We start from the raw sequence: 22,520 nt of genomic DNA, 5'->3' as shown, positions 1-22,520 counted from the left end.
TGCACATTGCGGAGTGAGCTTTACTCCTTCTAATGTCCCAATCCACTTTTGTACTGTTTTTATGCTACCTGCCAAATTCAGGTCCTGCATGAATGTATAGAAACCTTACGTCTCTAATTAAATTGTGTTTATGGTAAAGATTAATTCCCAGCACCCTTCCAAAAAGAATTCGTCTAGTACTAAATGATAATCTTATGGGGAGGGTTTTGGGGGATCGTGGATTATCTCGGTCATCTTTGTATTCCCGGTAAAGCTTAGGATGGTGCACTACACATACTGGGTGTCTGAACCAAAACAAAGCAAAACACCACACACACAGCACAACACACAACACACACAACAATGCCAACAATGCTACTTGAACAAATAAAGTTTAGCATTTAATGCAATCATTTCCCGTAGTATACCAAATGTTCTGTCTCTCAAGAGGCTTGCTTGCTTGCTTTCTTGATTACTGTCTTGCTTTCTTTTATTTTAAAAGATGCATCTCTGAAACACCCACAGCAATGAAAATAGCCATGTGTAGTGCAGGAACAAAATGCAATGATTGGTTCACTGACCAGAAAAAAATGGAGGGTTCCAATTGGAATTTATAGATAACTGATCAGAAAAAGAAAGCACAGTTGCAGATAGATAGCAGGAGCAGGGGAAATTGAGTACCTTGCAGTGGCCAGTAATTAGGAAAGGCAGGGGGACAGCCAGTAGCTAGCTGAGCAGGTGGCAAGCTTGAGGAGACACAGGAGGGAAGACTCAGATGGCTCTGTGAACCTACATACTGTAATCCTTGAAGGGCCACAGGTGTTGTGGCTGTATGTCTGGAGTGGCAAACACCCACCTGCATCTTACTCGTTCCCGAAGGTGTTAGCATGTGCTGCTCGGGAGGATGGCTCCTGGGTGCTCCTTTAACCATGGAGAGATGGAAGGCATTCCTTTCCGAAAGGCCCAGCAGTAATGGTCCTGTGTCATTCAGCTCTCTGTTCTTCCCCATCTACATATCCCACTTCCTCCAGGGAGAGAGCAAAAACACTGGGAAACCGCTCTGGGGTGTCATGAAGAATTTGGCTTGAATTTCATTTTAAGGAGGCAGGGTAGTTTGTAATATATTTTATTTCAGATGCCTTACTCAACACCGGCGGAAAGGTGGTATGTAAAATTTTTATCTAAACTTACCTAGTTCCTAACAATTCCTGAAGAGACCTTTTGCTGATTTATGTTTTGAAAATATGATGTCGAGAATGATTTTACCCCCCTTTTGATTCAGTATTCAGTTAGTCTGTGGAAACCTTAACAGATCACGTGTGTTAGAAAAGGGAAGGAAGGGGGCGCCTGGGCGGCTCAGTCGTTCGGCGTCTGCCTTCGGCTCAGGTCATGATCCCGGGGTCTTGGGATCGAACCCCACATCGGGCTCCCTGCTCAGCGGGGTTCCTGCTTCTCCCTCTCCCACTCCCCCAGCTTGTGTTCCTCTCTCGCTGTGTCTCTCTTTGTGAAATAAATAAAATCTTTTAAAAAAAAAAAAAAAGAAAAGGGAAGGAAGATGTGCTTAATATTAAGTTATTAATGGCTTTGGGCTCTTTAAACATAGAGCTATTACCTCCTGAGATTTAAATCTAGATTTCTAAAATACAAGAATAAATATATGTATCTTACTATTGTGAGTGTCTGCTGGCATCTCCGCCCTGGCTCTGGCTGAGAATCTGGTCGAGTGGGACAGTGGTGTGAAAGGCCGAGATAAGGCGTCCTGGACTAGGCAGAGGGACCTGTGCCCGAGATGCTTAAGAGGCCCTTGGCAGGACTTGATTGGGAGAAGAAGGTTGTAGCATGACTTCTAAGTTTCTGCTTGGATGACAATTGACTGGTACAGGAAGTACCAGAGAAAGATGAGGTCAGTTTGGACATGTTCTCTTTGAAATACTTGTGATAACTCAAAAAAGTGAGCCCCTAAAGCAGGTATTTATTTATACAGGGAGCAAGATTAGAATTACTAAGTTTCTTCCTTGCCATCTTAAGGCTTATTATGCTGTACTGATTTGCGCTCCCTAGAACAATCTTTATTGTGATATTTTCCCCACATAAAAAAATTTTTTTTAAACTTAAGTCTATTCTAGTCATATTGGGGATTGCTCCTTTCCTTCCATTTATTGTCATGATTTTATAATTTTTTTCATTTTTCCCTCATTTCCTTGAATGTTACACTGTTTTTTATAAATAGGGAATATCAGTGCACACTAGCTAGTCATGACTTTTGAAATATTTTATGTAGAGGAAAATGTTTAAAAACCATACGTTTTCTTTCTAAAATTGTTCATAGCCTCTGTTATTGAGGAGCTGGGGGGCGAGGGAACAGCCTGAGATGGGGTAGAATGTAATTTAGGTTGTCTGTTAAGTTTTGTTGTGTTTGTTTTAACGTTTATTATTTCCCATTCATCCCATTTTACTGGGCAGGAAACTGAAGCCAGAGGTTAACCTTCCCAAGGTCACACAGTTGAGTCCTGAGTGGCCCTTTATTATTAGGGCCATCAGACTCTTGAGAAGTGATTGGGATCTAAATGTTGAAGTGGTTGGATTATGTTCAGGAAAATTTCTCTTGGTAGGGAGAGAGAATATTCTCAGGCTGATTTAAAAAACAAACAAAAAAATGCCTTCCAGAAATCTCTGAGACATGACGGACTTCCCACTAGAATTTGAGTTATTTCAAGAGTATGCTGGTATGGGACAATGAAAAGTAATGGGACAATTTGTTCGTGTAGCCCAATACACTTTGGAAGGGCAACATAAAAAGAGCTGATTTGGAATTTGCTCAAGCAAATGAGGTGTAGATAGTTGTTGGCATTTCTAAAGACGAGGACAGACAAATAGCAATTAAGATGTTTTAGTTACCTTTCTGGACGTACATCCTTTGAATAGGGTTGGCTTTATAACCAGACAGGGTGATTTGTGGAAGCACCAGGGAAACCTTTCATAGCTTTGTTTCTATGAGCCGTGAATGTTTTAATGCTTTGCTGTTTAAAATATAACTACCTTTGTGAGGTGATGAGTTTTATTGTTTCGATAGCTAGCAGAGGGATAGGACAGCAGGGTCCTGATAGAAATGATAGGACAGACTCAGGACCTAGCCCTGCTTCAGATATTACCGTCCTTGCTTTAGGGGGAAAAACCTCTTTTTTCATAATAATGGGTCAGTGAAGTAATAGCACTGATCAGGCAGCTGATCTGAGGGTGAAGGTGAATAACATATATCCAACCACTTTGAAAATTATAAGAATTCTTCCAATGCTGTGTGTTGCTGTTAATTGAACAAGGAGAGGCAAAACCAGTAAGTCGAGGTGGTTTGACAGCTGGGTCAGAGATGTTTGCATATTTAGAAATGCAACAGGGACTGCTCTAAGGTATTTAGAGGATATTTTCTATTTTTGCGCACACACAACACACACACAAACAGCTACAAATAAATTGTTCAAAGCAAAGAATAGAGAAGTTCTCTGTTGGCTAAAGTGGTTGACTTGGACACAGTTTGGCCAGAGAAGCATTAGCCCTGTGTGTTTCAATCATAACCATGATGTCTTAACTATGCCATTTAGATGTAAATATAGAATAATTGAATTTCAGAGCTTTCAAACTAGGGGAGGTACCTCAGAAATCATCTAGTCCAGTGGTTTTCAAACTTGATTTTAGCAGCAGACTTTGTCCTTTAAAATGAAACCTTAGGTGGAACCCCAAACACTTGTAAAACAGAGAAGAGTAAGTGGGTTCCTCTGGCCCTTGAAGTCTTGATTGTCTGGGGGGAAAATTCTTCATTGCCTGCAGAATCCCGTAAAAGCACCTCAGGTGGCACAGTTTGAAAGCCACTGATCTAGTCCAACCCTTTCATTTTACAGATGAGCAAACTGAGGTCCAGAGAGGTTAAGTGGCTTGCCCAAGGTCATACAGCTAGTCGTGGAAGAGCCAGGACTAGATCTCAGGTCTCTTGATTCCCAGTCCAGTGCTCTTTCCACTACACCACCCTGCCGGTAAGGTAGGTGCTGTGTTAGCATTATGTTCATAGCTACTAATAGTCTTCAGTATTTGCCAACTGATTTATGCTGGTGATGTGCATTGAATGTTGAAGTGTTTTATTGAGAAATGTATAGGATATAAAAATATAGATTAGAATGGCAAATTTGCTCTTAGAAGATAAATTGATAGCTAGATTGTTCCGTTTCACTTTTAAAAATTATTTTAAAGCAGTGCATTCAGGTAGTCTCTGAGATATATTGGGCATTTTCATCTGATATCAATGATCAAGATGGATGGAGTCCATATGTATCAGATACCTACTTTGATGGGAGCAGCATTGACTTCTGGCTGCTACTTTCTTGGGGACCGTGCCCTGCTGTCATTTCCAGTGTTGACCAGGCTCCTGTTGCTAGAATAGTGCATCTTTCTTCAGCATTTAGTGGGCATATATTCATTTCACATTAAACTCTGCAGTTCTTTGTGTGCTTGGGCCTTTTGCCTATAACTCCTCTCTCCTTCTCAGTCTGGTGTGTGTAAATTGTCACTGGGGCTCTACCCTAAAGGGACATACAGGATGGTTCATGGCAGGATCTTATTGCTCTGATCTCTGTATCTCTGTTGTTGAGTTAGTTTCTATGCAGATGCGTCTGGTGTTACCAGACAGAGAGTATCCTAGACTCTATCTAGGAAACTAGGAAAAGTGTCTTAAAAGGCCTCTATGCTATTGTTACCAACCTAAAATCAAAAAGGCATGTAGAAATCTACAACTACTGTGATTTGGTAGAATTCTCATGGAGAAATTTCCTGGGGAAAGTGGATATTATCACTGGTCTAAGGATAGAGTGCTGGTCTTGTGAGGAGAGCCGAATACAAAGGAAACAGTGTAGGAGCTGTGATTTCGGTCAAAGTTGGGATGTGATTCGTTCCTATTATACTGAATATATTGAGTTAGTCTCTAAGAATAGAGATATATCCAGGCCCCAAATATTTTTTTAGCCCTATTTCTGTGTGAGAATCTAGGAGCAGTGATTAGTTATCAGGGCCTCATTTGTAGACCGTATTCCTTCTGAAAGCCAAGTTCAAAGCTCTGTATATCACATCATGAAGTGCAGGCAGGGTGTGCCCATCCTGCCCAGAGACCTGATGACAGGTCACACCAGCTCTCTGGGCAAGGGGCTCACTTCCAGGTAGCTCTTTCTGACTGCTGGGGAGGACCGTATCCACGTCCCAGACATTGCATTGCTTTATTGTATTAGTTCAGTGTGATCAGCCCTTACCAGTAGAACTGTCTGTGATGATGGAAATGTACCATTATCTGTGCAGTCCAATACCATAGCCACAGGCAGTGATGGTGAGTACCTGAGATGTGGCTACTGCTCATGAAGAACCAAGTTTAAACTTAATTTACGTTAGCTTCCATTTCAACTTAAACAGCTGCATGTAGCTGTTCTATGGGACAACACAGCTAGCTCTTAGATGTTTTCTGACATGAAATTCAGATGTCGGGTTGGATAAATGGAATGGGAATCCCTTCAGATTTCATCAGGAGAGGGATGCCATACCAACTTGGATGGATCTTCACCAAAGACAGTTCAGTTTTAGGATAATTTGTTTGAAATCAGGTACTCGTCTTTTTTGAATAAATACGCTAGCTAGAGGGGGAGATTAAGTTTCCTCTTACTTGTGACCTCACCACACATGTGAGCTACAATCAGAAAGCTATCTGGCAGTTTGGTGAGGAGTGAACCCATTTTCTCATGTGTGTGGTCTTGCGATGACTTAGGCCTCAGCACGGGTTTCAGTGAATTCCCAGAGGTCTTCTGGGAAGCCGAGTTTAGAAAGTTTCTGGCCAGTAAATAAATATTCTGTTTATATTGTAAGTTCAAATGTGAGTATCTGAACTATGCTGGGTTCTGAATAACATGATGAAATTTTTTCTTCTTCCCCCTTTAGAACCAAAGAAAATGGCTTTGACAGAGAGCCTTTGCACTCAGAACATCCAAGCAAGCGACCATGCACTATTAGCCCAGGCCAACGGTACAGTCCGAATAACGGCTTATCCTACCAGCCCAATGGCCTGCCTCACCCCACCCCACCTCCACCTCAGCACTACCGTTTGGATGATATGGCCATTGCCCACCACTACAGGGACTCCTATCGACACCCCAGCCACAGGGACCTCAGGGACAGAAACAGACCTATGGGTAAGACTGAAGGATCTGCTCACTTCTTAAATGGCATTGGATGCTTGCAGACTCACATCATTACTTCTCAGCTGAACTTGAGGCTTGAAATCTGTGATAGGGGTAAAAATTCTCTCTCTCTCTATTGTCTCCTTTATGAGAACAGTTGGTTAATACGAGTATGTTCTTTAACAGCTGTGCTTTCTCTCTCTTAATTACTTACGGTCTTTATGATAGACTAGTTTTTCTTTTTTTTTTTTTTGGAAAGGGGTATCTAAATTAATATAAAAGTCTCAACAAATACAAAGTGAATTTTTAGTTTTCTTTTTCTAACATTAGAGATTTCATATTCAGCCTGTCTGCCACAAATATTTTTTAAAATGTTAACATGTTTCTTTTCTTTCATTGTACTTTTATTTCAGATAGTCTTAGAGTTCAATTTGATTTTTCCAGTCTTCGCAGTACTCTGTATTTGAGAAATATGAGATTGACTGATGTCTCTGACTTAAATCAACAGATGTTCTTTGAGGAATGGTTTGGTACTTTTCTCACCTGCAAGTGACAGTGATTAAATTTAGTATTGACAGTTTTGTGTCGTAGATCAAAGTACCAAAGAAAGAATGAGTTTAGGTAAATATGTGATCTGTTTCCTTGTGTTCATTCCTTCTTTACATAAAACTATTGAAGGGAAGCATTTAGGAGACATTGCCTTCTAAAGAACAAATATCTGCCATGCAAAATAAGAGGGAAAGTGAACAAGGTAAGATTTGATACCGTGAGATCAGGGGTTGAGGGAACAGCATCAGAGCACTGTTCCCGGGCTCTTTTTTAATTCTTGATTTTGGCAAATCGAGCTATTGGTAAACTGAGAGCAATCGTTACTCCTTTCTTCTTTTTCCATCTCCTGTGTCCACCACTTACCAGCAGGACTTCTTTAGTCAGCTAATTGCTGCCGAGCTTTCCTGACTCGTAGAGTTGGTGGGCAGGGTAGCGGAAATATCAGGGGATGACGTCTAAGTGGAAAACTAGAACACAGGGCCGAGGACGCAGAACTCTGGGAACAGTTATCCACTGCTTGAGTAGCAGGCACAGTGTTTTTAGCCAGAGACAGAGATAATGTGATGAGCAGAAGTTTATGTAAGCTTTCTCACTAGGCTGCTAGCAAACAGGGCTGCCATATTTGGGTCTTTTTGCCTTTTCTACATTTAACCCTCCAAATTTTGTTCAGAAAATAGAAAAGGAGGCTCAGGGTGAGGGGAGGGGCGATGATTGAGGCCCTGGTTGTGAGACAGTCAAAAAGTAGTTCTTCTTCCCCACAACAGTCACTGCTACATTTCTATAGTGTGTCAGACAAATGGCTAAGCGTATCATTTGTGCTTTCTTAATAGCCAGTCTGTCTCATGTTCTCTCAGGTACTATTTCTGAAGAGCTCTCGAAAGTGGTTATGTCATTTTTCAACCTGGATCAATATTTTGACCCCCCCCCCATCAAATGTGGTAACAACCTCATTCCAAGTAAAGGTCTTGCCATTTATTTATGACTTTAGGCCCCCAAACCATGATTGCTCATTTTCAAATAGAAGTGGACTCACCAGGTCATTGTAAGACCAATTCAAGATATCCTGCTTTTGTAGGTGCTAGGAAACGGCCTCTTTGTTAGGCAGCAAATGCTATTTTATAAAATATTAGTGCCAGTGCACCATAAAGTAATCAGCAAGGAAGTAATTAGGCTTATGTGCAATGATTATGTTTTCATCTGGTAATGTAAACTGTCCCTTCATGAATTATATCTATACCTACTGGTTTTATGTGATTTTTCTTCAGACCACGTTCCTTACCTTTTAATTATATTAGCTTATAAAACCAATAGTGCTAATCTCTATAAATATGTGCAACTACTTAACCATCCCTAAAGTCTGGCACAGTTTAGTGTGTGTTAATGTAAAATAAAATCTTGATGTATGAGTAACAAATGGTGGTGTTACATCAGGCTGCCATTTTGAGAATATAAAAATTGTCAGAAAGGTATACTTAGTCTAGAATGACTTATAAGTGCCTATTATGTAGAGACATACACTCACTAGAATCTTTTAATAAAATACCTTTACAAACAGCATTAGTTTATAAGTAAACTTAAGAGTTTTAGTCTAGTTAGCTAAAATCTTCTAAACTATAAGAACTAGTTAGGATTCAACATTACTGTCAGATTGCCCACAAATGGAAATGTGCTCTTTAATGATTATGAGTTATTTTCCCCTAGTATATCCCTTTGGTATTATGAATATAAATGAAAATTGTGTGGTGATGAATATTTAAGTATCTGAAATAGAGAAATTAATAAATGCAAAATTTTGAGTTGACTTAGATTTTCCTTTTTAAAGATTTGATTCTATCTAACAAATGACCTTCAGAGTTCAGAAGCAGCAAATGATATATTTTCTTACCAAGTACTTGGGCTCAAACATGTTTCTAATGTACTTTTTTTTTCTTTTTTTTTAATGAGATGAAGCTTAGCAGTATTCCACAAATGGTGGAATCTCATTAGCCACAGACATCCTATGGCTCATCAATATTACTCCAGGTGTTAGAGCTTGTATCATCATTGACATAGGTCTGCTGAATTTTTGAAACTTTTTTTTAAGATTTTATTATTCATTTAGAGAGAGGACAGGAGCGGGGTGGGAGGAGGGGCAGAAGGAGAGAGAGAATCCCAAGCAGACTCCGCACTTAGCACAGAGCCTGTTTCAGGGCTCAATCCCATGACCCTGAGATCATGACCTGAGCCAAAATCAAGAGTCAGATGCTCAACTGACTTAGCCACCCAGGCGCTCCTGAAACTTTTGAGACCTCTGGAGTTCTTGGTCCTTAAAAGCAAATAGTAAGATGCCTCCTTTGTGAAAGTCGATGCCATATTTATATCTTCATCACTCTCTGGTTGTTTTCTGTGATGACTCATTTCAGTGGTAGTGTTTTTATTTCCTAAAACACAAGCAACAAATAAGTCAACAAAAATTACATATTTGCAAACATTTCAACTTGAAATAGTCACAACTGAGTAATAACTAAATATTCTTTTCCCCCAATGTCTTTTCTATTATGCAAATTAACACATATTTGCAATTTTACGTTTTTACCAATAGGTGGCATTGACAATTTTAACTTTAAAAATGTATCTCCGAACATGTTCTAATTAGATAAGAATGATGTGAAGTGTTTTATATTTAGCTTTTTATTTAATCTGAGAAAGCGCCGTCGTGTTTGTGCGCCTCCATCAGCTATAAATTAAGTTGCATTTCATGGTTGGCTAAAAAGAGTCATGTGACTCATCATCTTTATTTCTCTGTATCAGGTAAAAGAGGGGACTTCTAACCACTCTGACTTCACGGAAAGTGAAATGCGGTATCTCCTAAGTCTCACTGTCCTCTAACTTCCCCATGATGCCCTTTTGAGAAGGAGCCTACCTAGGTGCCTAGAAGCCCAAACCATGCCAGACTTAATTTGCTATTCAGAGTAATGGTGTGAGAAGTACTAACCAAAAAGGGGTTTTAATCATTTAAAATGGAAAATATTGCCATAGTCCAATGCCTTTCTTTTGTAGTAGAAACTAAGGTGTTTCCTCCATAATGAATTTGTAAGATGAGCAACACGTTTCCCGGTATCTCTGCTCATAGCCTTCCACCCTATCCTCTCAGTGAGACACACTTGTTTCTGTTTTGATGAGCATCCTACCTAATTGCTCATGGCCATTGCTGTTGTTGCTCACTTGGTAAGCTTTTCCATGTCACCTTTTTGTGTTGTACCTTAACTGTGATGCTAACGAGCATTAATACTTAAGGTTATAGATTTCAAATTGGGATTTTTGGTTTCTTGGCTTGGATTTAAGATATTTGTCCAAAGTTGGGGCACCTGGGTTGCTCAGTTAAGCAGCCAACTCTTGATTTCGGCTCAGGTCATGATCTCACGGTTGTGAGATCCAGATCTGGGCCAGGCTCCACGCTCAGTAGGGAGTCTGCTTGAGATTCTCTCCCTCCCTCTCCCTCTGCCCCCCCCCACTTGCACACATGAGCTCTCTCTCTCTCTCTCTCAAAATAAATAAAATCTTTAAAAAAAAGATATTTGTCCAGAATTATACCTGGTATGTTGCATTTTTTTCCCTAAATGACGTCCAGTGTATTTCTTTAAAAAAATTTTTTTTTGGTAAATCAAATGAGCATATATTGCTTTCATATTTTGCAAGCCCTCTCTTCATGGCCTAATTTCATCATGGAGGTATATGCAATAGGGTTGTTTCATTTGCCTCTCTGTGGCTAATGAAATGTGGAAAAATTTTACCGTGCTTGTTTTAGAAAAGCATATCCCTGCCCATGTAAAGTGATTTATGCTGCCTTTATTTTTAATGGTAGAGAGCCACACTTTGAAACCACTTAATGTCTCCTTGTGGTTTCTCATATTTATTAAGAGTTAGTATATATTTGTATTTTCAATTTGGGAACATTATATGGATAACTGACTCAGTGTTTGGTGTCACTTTACTCCCCTTTCTTCCTACATAAAAGAAAGGGTTCAGACCATATGACCTCTAACATTCCTCCTAGTTTTTAACATTTTATCATTCTGTGAAGAGCCCATTAGGCAATTGTGAACGTGAGTATGACTTATGTCTCCATTCAAAATCGAATATATTTTCACATCATTTAGTTTAGTCTTTGCTAAGTGCCTGTGTGTGTATGGATTATGTCCTGAATGCTGTAGGGTGATTCAGCCTTCTTCTCTACATTCATAGGGTTGCATGGCACACGTCAAGAAGAAATGATTGATCACAGACTAACAGACAGAGAATGGGCAGAGGAATGGAAACATCTTGACCATGTAAGATGTCGGTAATCACTTAGGTTAAAATATGTTTCAGAAACAACCGGAGTGGGGTTATATGATAAAAGAAATGCTGGGGATGCTTTGAGGTTATTATGTTTTGTGCTATCCTTGAAGAAAGGAATGAATGGGAATATTTGCGATAAAATACAGGATTTGATTTCTACATTGATATCAAAGGCACTAACGTAAGAGAAATGTGAGGTCGTGGAAAGGAACCCTCAGAGCCAGATCCGTGGGTTCCTGTTTTATTGCAAACGGGTCACTGGGTTTATACAGTAATGGGATTAGTATTGGGAACTTGGCTGTGTGCCTTCAGCCGAACTCTCTGTCGTGAGTCATGTTCACGCCTCCCACGTTTTACTCTCATTCCCATTGAGTTTACTCCTCTGTCGGGTCTCCATTTCAAATCCGACCTTTGAAAATACTAGGCTGAAGGAAGCCTTCGGGAACACAGTGGCATCCTTCATCGTCCCGCGGTAATCGGTTCGCTGTCCGCCAGAGTGGTTCGGTGGTGGTGATGGCTGTGTTCTTCCCCCGTGCCCGTCCCTCCCACAGCTGTTGAACTGCATCATGGACATGGTGGAGAAGACGCGGCGGTCCCTCACTGTACTGCGGCGGTGTCAGGAGGCCGACCGCGAGGAGCTGAATTACTGGATCCGGCGCTACAGCGACGCCGAGGACTTGAAGAAAGGTGGCGGCGGCGGCGGCGGCCACTCCAGGCAGCAGAGCCCCGTCAACCCGGACCCGGTCGCGCTAGGTACCTTTCCTTTGGGTGGACACGCCAAACGGATAGTTCTCACACTCATAGTGCCGATTTCACGTTCAGTGGGGTCTTTGCAAAAATAAAGGGTATGTGGGGCCTTTTAGAGCGGTAAACACTTGACATCCCCAGTAGTCCCTGTGTCTCCGAGAGGAAGCCGGGGGACTGGCTGACTCAGAGGCAGGCGCAAAACTTAAGCTCCTCTTTCCAGGGTCACGCTGGGCTTGGGGCAGAGCTTCAAGGCCGGGCCAGGGTTTCACCCACGTCAGGGAGACGTGTGCCCCTGCACAGCCCAGCTCTTTGCACCCTGCCCCCCAGCGTGCCAGAACAAAACCTCAGGGCGCCGCGAGCCTCTGAGGCTGCAGCAAGCTCTCCAGGGAGTTCTGCTCCTGCACACCGTGTTGGATGCGTGTTGTCTGATTTTTAATTGAAGACACGGTCTCTAAGACAGCCTTGTTTTCCAGCTGTATCTTTTATTTTCATAAAACACTTAACCAGGAAGAGAGACCTAATGGGTTATATAGTCTGCCTGCTGGCACTTGCAAATTAGTGATGAAGGGAGCACTGTCTTCTGGTGACTTGACCTTAACCTAGATGGCGTAAAGCCTTCCTTTTATTTTATTTTTTCAAATTTTTATTTAAATTCTAATTAGTTAACATAGAGTGTAATACTGGCTTCAGGATTGTGTAAAGCCTTTATTGATTCTAGTTATATGTACAACTGTTATTATAGTTGTGCTTTAGAAATTGAATGCTTAATGTGTAGCCATATCTAATATTGATATATGGAGATTGTCGAAGTTATAAATAGAATATCATCACAAATACTGGAAAGAGAGCCTGAACCTGGGAGAATTTTTGAGTAGCCTGTGAACTTTTGTCTCAATTAATAACAAGATGTTACCATTTACACTGCTGGCTACTACACGTGGGTACCATCTGAGTAAACTTAGTGGAGATGGATTTGTGTTGATCCGTGTTCCCTCATCTCAGTTTTCTTATTTGTTTAGCCACACACCTGTCAACTCACTCAGGGCGCAGTCTGCACCGCAAACAAAACTAATTACACACGTGTAGATTAAGCTCATGACTTTGGCCTCATTATCACCCTGGGCTGATTATTAAAAATTAAAAACTTGTCTATTACCTGGCTATTGATCATATTATCTTTTTTATTAAAATTATTCCTAGGCAATAAGTTTCCTTTGTGCTTTAGGTTTGTGGATTCCTGCTAGTCCCTGAATGCTGAATGCTTATTACCATAATAAGTATTATATACAGAAAGATTCCAAGTCACTTATTTTACTCACTAAGTACTATTCTAAAGCATGTTTTAAAGACAGATGTGCATTTGTTAGGATACATTAAGGCAAGCAATGAAAATAGGTTTAATTTGAACCAACATCGGTCCATGTAAAACTATTTAGAGCAGAGTTGAATAAGTATCCTGTTTTTTATTTCCTTACTGTGAACAAAAACTTATTAATCATGATGGATCTGTTCAGGACAAATAAAGGGGGTATTTGTAACCATGCAGTGTAGACAAAAATTGAAAGCCTTAACTAAATAAAATTTTAAGAGTAGAAGTGTTCAGTTTAACCTACTTTATTGAACTGATTTTGTTGAGCCAGTACTTATTTATTGAACGTTTACTATGTGCCAGGCACTGTGTTAGGCAATGTAATAAAGGAATAAAATCCTTCCTTCCTTCCCTCGAGGAACTTTTGATATATTGGAGAAGATAGGCGGGGCCACAACTAGTGACCAGACGGCCCCTGAACTGACAGGATTAGTATTATCTGCTGTCTGCTGTCAAAGAAAAAGTTCAGAAACTGATGGGCCTTCATGCCTAAGTGAGTTATTTTCAGCCCACAAAATATAGGACACATTATATCATCACACTGTTGCATACACATTCTGGTGATGCAAATGTATATTGTTCTCGAGGACGATGGGTTTAGTTTGCCTGTTAACTAAAAGAATAAAGTTGGTTTTAAAAACTTCTTAGGAGTACCCAAATTACATTATTTTGGGTGATGCTTAATGAATTCATAGTTTTGGTCATACAAGGTTGCTTTGGCTTTAAGCTTTTGTAGATTGTATTATTCAAAGACTACAAGCTCCTTTCTTTGTTTGGACTCTGACTTTTTTTCTTTTAATAAACGGTCATGTTCGTTAGGGCCACAGAACCCTAGACTGCCTTTTAGAAACCATCCCAACTGGAGAGGTAACTTGTCAAAAGCCACACAGTGTGCAAGTTTAAGCATCCCGCATGGCCTTTCATTGTGCGCCCTTCCCTAGCCTCGAAGCCTTTGAGTTTTGTTTTTTGGGGCTGGGCTGTGGCTCTAAGACAGACGGTGGTTGGTAATTATGGACCACACTCATACACATTGTTTTCGAAGGTTCTCTCCTAGGTTTTGGAGTTGAATGTATTGATGTGTAAAGAAAGGATCAGAGATTACTGGCTGATGAGTCTCATTTCTGCCTCCGGAAAGTGTGTCGTGGGGTGTGTGTGCATAGATAAGAACTATGGCTGTGTTTGTGTCTTTATGTACACATAGAGAGCTCTGTAGCCTGCAGTTACGTTACCTGTGTTTCTTTTAGCTCAGTTCTCTCTCTTCTGCAGCTGCTACAGAGGTCAAATGAGACCTGCAGAACTTCAGAATAATATTATAGGAGATATCTTTAGTTCAAAATATTTCCTTGGTTTCCTCCCTAGCTTGGAAACATTGGCAGTTTTCAGTCACACACACACACTCAGCATTTTTAAATTGCATTTGGGGACTGGACAGAGGAGAACGTAACCTCCGTGACCACTCTGTTGTACTTGTTAAACTTACTCCCATTCTCACTTTTGAAATATATCCATAGTGTTAAGTCAGTGTGAGGGATTAGTAAGAGAATATGACTAATCTATTACTAATTGAATTTTGGCGAGTTTTCCCTAGATATTAATTAAATAAAGGCTATTTTGAATAGCCTCTTGAACAATTTTAAAATTGAGTACACACTGAGCCCATAATGTTGTTTTGACTCAAAAACAGGTTGGTATCTTGAAGGACTCTTCAAAATATTAGATTTTTTCCTTGAAATCATAGATTTGTATTATTTTTATTGTTATTACTCACTTTCCAGGAAAACTCCAAATATTCAAGTACTAAAATTAGCTAATTTTTAAAACAATTGTCTTTATTTTCAAAGTATGACTTGTTTTTTGTACACTTAAGTTTTGTTACATTGTGAATTTCACCCAAGAGAAGCTAATGCCATCAGAATCGACACATAGGGTCACTGAAGTAGAATTGCTTTTGTCCAAATAGGTGGGTAGGTGCTGGTTAGCACTTCATGGGCCTGAGTGTTGATCTGGGTCTCTGTGTGGCTGCTTTTCTCCTCCTTTGTCTCCATTCCTCTTTTCTCTCAGTGTGCTGTTCATATCACTCTCTTGGCTCCTGACATTTTATTTCCTTCAAATTACTTTCTTTTTACTGGCTGTGTACTATTCTAGAATCTTCCTATAGTTCATCTTGTATTTGTGTGCTTTCCCTCTGTGTTTCTCAAGAAGTTCTTTATACCATTAGAGTTAAAAGAAGTATCCAAAGACTGCAGCATAAATCTCTGAAATAGGAATACATTTTTCCCTTTTTTAATTTTTTGAATGTTTGGATATTGTGATGAGAATGTATGAAATTTTGAAAATACTTTCATGTATGTTTTGGTAAGGTTTTGACTCTTGCCAGAAAGAGAAATGTCAGAAAGAGGCTTTTTGTTTGTTTTAAATGGAATGAAAAGTCCAGTTGATCATTCATAAAAAAGCTCAGGAATTCTAAGTTTGGCAAATTAATACCACCCCTGCCTCAAGTAGACTGGTAGGGAAATTGGTATTTTAAAATTCCACTGGCCAGCAAGCTTTATGATTGTCATATAATTGAATTACAGAATTTCTCATTACTGTCTAAAACCTCAGGTAACCTAGCATGAAGGTTAAAAGCACAGATTGTCTGGGTTCAGACACCTAGTTCCTCCTCTTCCTAGTTTTGTCACCTTTGGCAAGTAATTCTCTGTGCTTCAGTTTCCTCGTCTATAAGATGCAAATGGTAATAATACATACTTCATAGATGTTTCTGTATTAAATGAGTTAATAGGTATAAATCATATGGGACAGTGCCTGACCCATAGTAGATGTGATAAAAGTAATGGCTGTTATTATTCTTTCTAATACGTAATCTCAGAAAGAACTTTAAAGGACAGGGGTACATGAAACCAACTTGCTTCGCATCCAAGATTATAAAATTAGAGTAGATTCTTAAGTATTTTTTTCATTCTGAAAATACATCGAACAGTAATTTTTAGGTGACTTCTTTATTTAACAGGCAGAAAAACTAGAAAAGGGGAATTCTGTCTTAAACACAGTTAAATCTGTTGTACCTTTGGGACCCTAATTCATAATACAAGACTATGGAAAAATAGTTTGCTCCCAACCAAAGAAATATATCCTGTCTTACTATCAGATTATAAAAACCACAACCATGTTATTCAGAGTATATCTGCATATACAAGTTTAGAGTTTTGTATACTTGTATTGATTCCTTGAAATCACATCATGAAATTTGTTTCAAGATCATTCATCTTAAGTGCCCACTGTATTTAAGTATATTGGGTTTAAAAAGATGGGAGTAATAGATATACCCATCTTTTAAAAACAAGAAGAGATGATTGCCTCCTACTAGGTATTTTTGTTGTTAAAAACAGAAATCCTAATGTAGTTCTGGCTTCTAGGTTTGGTTTGGGCTTCTGAAACATAATATTGAAGTTTTTGAATTGATTATCCTTAAAAATAATAACTAGCGTTTGTAAAGATGAACTCACTTAACCCATCCTTTCTTTTGGTGGTTTTTTGTGATATTATCATGCTCTCAGCCTCATTCTGCCCACTACAGAATGAAGGCCATACCTCGGTGCTGCCAAGCTTTGAGCCTTGCTGTCCTGGGTCAAATGAGGTCCCATTGGTTCTCCAAAGGCTATCAGCTCATCCCTTCATCTGTATTGATGGCAGCCCTTGCTGTTTCTAGTATCCAGTGGTCCCCATTATGTCGTAAGTGTAGTGCATCTTGCATCTGCTACATCATAGATTGCTTTTCCTGTTCTTCCACATTTCTTATAACTACTCCTGCACCTTGACGCAGTCCCTCTCTTCAGAGACATGTTCTCTTCTGGAGGCTCCTTCTCCTCTCACCCCCAAACAATTTGGGTCCCAAAGCAAGCCAAACTCAATTTAGGACTTTTCTATAATTTTACAGTTTTTCAGTAGTTACATATATATACGTTTCACACTTTAAACCATCTCCTATAGGCTCTTCTGTCTTTGTTTCTATGACTGCATTTTAATACAACTATCCATTTTATAGCAACTGATGTTTTATAGGTGGTCAAGATTTAATGGCAAATAAAAATTCGCTGCTTTAAAATCCGGGCCTTAAAAACATAAGGTGTCGGGGTGCCTGGGTGGCTCAGTTGGTTAAGCGACTGCCTTCGGCTCAGGTCATGATCCTGGAGTCCTGGGATCGAGTTCCGCATCGGGCTCCCTGCTCGGCGGGGAGTCTGCTTCTCCCTCTCCTGCTCCCCCTCTTGTGCTGTCTCTCTCTCTCACTCTCTCTCTCAAATAAATAAATAAAATCTTAAAAAAAAAATTAAAAAAAACATAAGGTGTTTTGCATAGGTTTGTCTAGAGCAGTCAATATTCTAAATTAAAGAAGTCCTCAGAGGGAAGTTGTCTCTTGTAATATTGAGCAACTTCAGGATTGTTTTGTTTTTTAAACTCAGTATTGCCCATAAAGACATTGTTATTGCTGCTACTTCAACAGAAGTGAAGAGAGTATATTTATTAGTCATTTGGTTTCTGTAGCAATTGTAGTATTCCGATTGTAGTATTCATCAGTGTATCAAAAATAGATTCTGAGGAGTACATCTGATCGCTCCATTCTTATATACATTTACATATATATGTAAATCTGTGAATATAAAAAATTTTTTGCCTTTAGATTCTTATTTTGAAAAGTTCTTTTAGAAAGTAGGATGGGATTAAGAAAAGTTTTACTTGATTGGCTTTGGTGTTTCTGTTGGGTTTCAAGGTCAGGTGCAGTTTGAGTCTATATGTCACTGAGGATTTTAGGGATATATAGCCAACTTGAAATATTGCATAACTTTCCAGTGTGGTATATGGACCCTCACAATCTACTGTACCGCTCCTGGGAAGGTGGGCACCTGATTTAAGCCTTATACATTATCTTTGAGTAAATTTGGGGACTATAAATATTTATGAGTTTTAAATAAAATTTATACAAATATCATGTAAGAAATTTGAGGACTTCCCAACAAGAACTAAGAGAACTACTAACTATGGAAATAACTTCTATCCCCAAGTGACATATACTCAGTGAATAAAAAATTACTGTTGTATATTGCTTAATCCAAATCTCTTGAGAGGTTTTTTTTGTTTTTCTTTTTTCCTTTCCTTTCTTTTTAAGTTTTGTGCTATGTGGATTTAAGTGCTGGAAGAAAAAGAAACTTTAAGGTGCCTGTTTCCACCTTAATCATTGATGAGGAAATAAGTATCCATGCTTACTGGACAGCCTACTAAATAATAACAGTGATAACAGTTATGAGGGTAATAACATCTAAAGTCCAATGAGAGTTTGGGATGTGCCATGCTGAGCATGTAATAGGAAGTACCTCTTTCAGTCTCCACAGCAGTGCACTCAAATGTTGTACTGGTATCCCCACTTTACAGATGTGGTGACTGAGAGATGGAGAAACCAACCTGCTCAGTGTCACCTGACTGGCAGGTGGCAAAGCCAAGATTCAACTTCACTGAGCTCTAGAACGAACTCTCTTCTACCTATGCTCTCTGGGGCGGTAATTAGTTTCTTTCATGCGTGGCCTTTGGGTAACTTAACATTACCTTTCCATTCCCTGTAATAATGATTGGCCATTTATAAATACTTTTTACCAAGCTGTTGATCTTGTCTTAATTCAATAAATGGGAAAAAAAAATTGTTTTTTACTTTGGAGAAGGCATGGTTTTTCTTTACATATCTATTCTTATACTAAAGCCAAAATCTATTCCTAGAAAACCGTCTTTAAAAGCTGCCATAGGTTTCTCTCTGTTTCACTGTGTCATATGGTTAAATGTGAACTTGATTATACTTTTTTTATTCTGGAAATAGTTATAGTGGTGTGGAAGGTAATCCTGATGAATCTAATTAGCCACATCACATTTCCTTGAAGTTGTGTGTGCACCACAGTTTTATCTAGCTGTTGTATGAATGAAAATTACTTAAATAAAAACATTTTGGTTTTCATCATTTTCCTTACAGAAATCAGTGTGTGCATGAGAATAATCATGAGAATGGGTATTTCAAGTGCATCTGATTATCACGTAATCATGAAATTATAATGTAAAGTTTTAAGAATTTGTATATTTGGAATAATTACAGATTTAAGAAACATTGCAAAGATAATACAGAGAGTTTCCAGATGCCCTTCATTAAGCTATAATAAGCTTTTCCTAATTCAGAATAGTTGGGGAAATCTTCAGTTTTAGCCACTATCAGTGTACCCTGCAAGGAATCAAAACATTCAGACCTATTTAAGGCATTCAAATGTAAAATGATGTATACTTAGCTAAATTGAGTGTGCTTTTCTGTTTTCCATAATCTATATTCTGGTACTTGACATTTCTTATGAATGAAGGGACTATCTTAATTACTTGAAATTTATCACGGGTTGAATGATTGTTCTATTTATAAAAGTTAAAATGATTTTTTTCCTGCCCCCAAACCTCTAAATACATAGGCTTTCGTTGAAGAATTCAATATGGAAGACGTGTAGTACATATTTTAACTATGGAAGACTGTGTACACTTTCAGTTTATTTTCTATCATATATAGAAAAATGTAAAAGGTGTCCTGTCATTTCCACAAACATGTTATTTTGGAGGTTAGCATTCCTACATCAACTTATTATGATCTGTTTTCTCAAACTTTTAAAATTTGACAAGGATAAGCACAGCATTTCATTTAAAGTGAAACGTCATTTGCTCTTTTAGAAAGCATGTACTAATCTTGTTTTAACTGAATATCTCTGAATCCATTCTCATGATTCTTTCCTCCTTCCACCCATGTCAAATCCTTACGATCCAACTTGTGTGAAAATGTTTAGTGCCCAGCGAGATTTTTAAGAAGTCATTGGGAGAACTGGTTAACCATGGAGTAAGGCTCACTATTTATTGAAAGATGGTGATATCAGAGCTATGTGAAAATTATATTAGCCTAAGATTTGATTTTTTTAACTACCAATCTGACTCTTGAAAAGAGAACTACCGAATACAGTTTATTTTCTTGAACAAAATAAACATGCCTATAGAAACTCTCAGAGTGACAGGGTTCTGGGAGCAGTGCTCCCAGACATCCTGTTGTATAATGAAATCATTGAAGTTGTTTAATTTTGAGCGTACAAGGCATTTAAGCCAATGACCTTCTATTTTCCTTGAGCTCTGATGACTGGCCTTGCTATTTGTGTTTATTTTCTAGAGGTGAAATGCTCAGCCTTTTAGAATGATGTTTTTGTAGAGCAGCCAAGAGAACGGGAAATTGCTTGCTTCTATTCTGTGTAATGACATAACGTGCTTATGGTGCTTTCTTCCTCTCCCCACCCGCTTTGCATCCTTTTCCTAGATGCGCATCGGGAATTCCTTCACAGGCCTGCTTCTGGATACGTGCCAGAGGAGATCTGGAAGAAAGCTGGTAAGAACTGTTGAGAAACACGAGTCTAGTGTTGTGCCAGCTGTGCGCAGTTGTTCATGCAGCGATGGGAGGAGCGACAAGGAGGGCCTTCCCTGCTAACGACAGCAAAAACAGAACAGTCCCCCCGCCACAAACCAAAAATGTAAAATCCTAATTAATATCCTTCCACCGGACCTGATTAGAACACGGAATAGTTTTCATTCGAGGAACATCTGCTAGTGCCACATAATTGACCGTCGGACAGTGTTTCTGTTGTAAACCCCTGTTTTTCAGGTGCTCTCATGGTTTCGGGCTAAAAGCTTGCATAAGAGGTCTCAGCTTGCATGCGCTTTACTCTTAATGAAAAACTAATGTTTTAGAAATTAAATTGCGTACGTCAGTCCTTTCTCCTGATTTTTAAAAGTGGAGATAGAATTGGCACGTCTCCGAAATTCTTTAAAAAATCCTAACAAAACTAGTTTTGTTGAGGTACTCCCAGACTTAGGACTACAACCAATATTTAAAATTGATCTTCTGGGCTAATTAATATTCAGTGACCAGAACTAAATTGTTTCCTAAATTAAATGACAAAGTTGCTAAACTTCTATTTTTTCCTCCTGTGTACACGATCAGATTTTTATTAAGAGATACTGGTCTCCATTTTGGGGCTGAGTTAAAGTTCCCAGTGACACACTGACTGCAGAAGGTTCGGATCTGGCAGAATCTTGGGGGAACACCAACACTTAGAAAAGTTGAGCCAAAACCTTGCAAAAACTGACTCAGGAGAGAAGCATAAAACCTGTTTCAAGAGTTAAAGATGATGTGCCAGACACATACTGTGGCTTTGAGCTGCTCTAAACTCCAGCTATTAAAATAGTTTGACTGGAGAAACTGGAAAATGCTATTTCTGCAAAGGGTCAGATGGGTGTAGGGCTGGGATCCCTAATCAAGGGGAAATAGTGAAGGAAAGGGTCTCTTGGGGTTGTGATTTGACCCACCTGTGTCCGTAGTTCTTTGCAACTTGGCTGATGCTCTGATCATTTGGCTCTTACCCAAGTGTTTTTAAAGATTTTCTAAGAAATACCTGTTTTTGTAAGAGTGATAAGGAGTTTCAAAATCTGATAGTATGCTAGACCTGGTAGCTTACATTGAGAACCAGAAGGCTCTCTTGCTTGTCCAATATGCAAATCAGGTAGATATTCAGCTTAAAGGTTATATATGTTGCTAAGCTGCATAGTCTTACCAGATTTACAGCATCACCTCTAAGAAGATTTCTTCCTGGGTCATGGCGTACTCCCAAGCTGTTAAAATGTGCCGCGCTGGAAAAAGAATTGCTACATCTTCTTTCTGACCACTTTTTCTTCCCCATTCTTAAGCTGTCAGTGCAACTTATTCCAATAAGAGACACAAAGAATTGCCATTTTGGACAGCAGAAGGATGACATTTTATGTTGAGAGAGAGAGTCTTTCTCTGCATTTCCTTTATTTATGTGTATTTAAGTTAAATCCTTGATAGTTCATAAAGAAAAATTGACAGGAAAGCCTTGTGTAATCCAAATTCTTTTTCTGTGCTATTATCTGCTCAAGTCTTTGTTTGACTGCTATTATGCGAGAGCAGATTTTTCTGAATATACCACCTTTGTTGGAAAGTCAACTTGAATAGCTCTGCACAAAGGAAGTCCTACCATAAGTGGTAAGCAATTGGAAGCAGATTCAAAACTGCACTATATATTTGCCACTTAATCAGGTTCTTTAAAAATTTGACATGTTGTAATCTATTGAGTCCACTCTTATTTTTCTTCACTGTTTTGTGGGTTTCTGAAACTAATTCTGGGTATACTTGACATCGTGGGGGCTGCACAAGTAGAGAAAGAACAATCCTTGCTTCTGTTATGTCTGTGGACTCTCTAAGAAGCGTTAAACCTTATTAA

The 22,520-nt window shown here is 39.1% G+C and overlaps 1 protein-coding gene across 1 annotated transcript in view; it reads left to right on the top strand.

Moving 5' to 3' along the window:
- RUNX1T1 (RUNX1 partner transcriptional co-repressor 1) overlaps positions 1-22,520 on the top strand; it is a 130,642-nt gene that overhangs the window by 90,746 nt on the left and 17,376 nt on the right. The window contains 4 exon segments of the mRNA XM_032421787.1: positions 5,947-6,197; positions 10,959-11,044; positions 11,606-11,807; positions 20,543-20,611. Coding sequence (XP_032277678.1) covers positions 5,947-6,197; positions 10,959-11,044; positions 11,606-11,807; positions 20,543-20,611 — 608 coding nt within the window.

Source organism: Phoca vitulina, unplaced genomic scaffold, assembly GCF_004348235.1.
Source record: "Phoca vitulina isolate PV1807 unplaced genomic scaffold, GSC_HSeal_1.0 scaffold25, whole genome shotgun sequence".
In the NCBI taxonomy this organism is placed as follows: Eukaryota; Metazoa; Chordata; class Mammalia; order Carnivora; family Phocidae; genus Phoca; species Phoca vitulina.
This window is presented reverse-complemented; position numbering and strand designations above follow the sequence as displayed.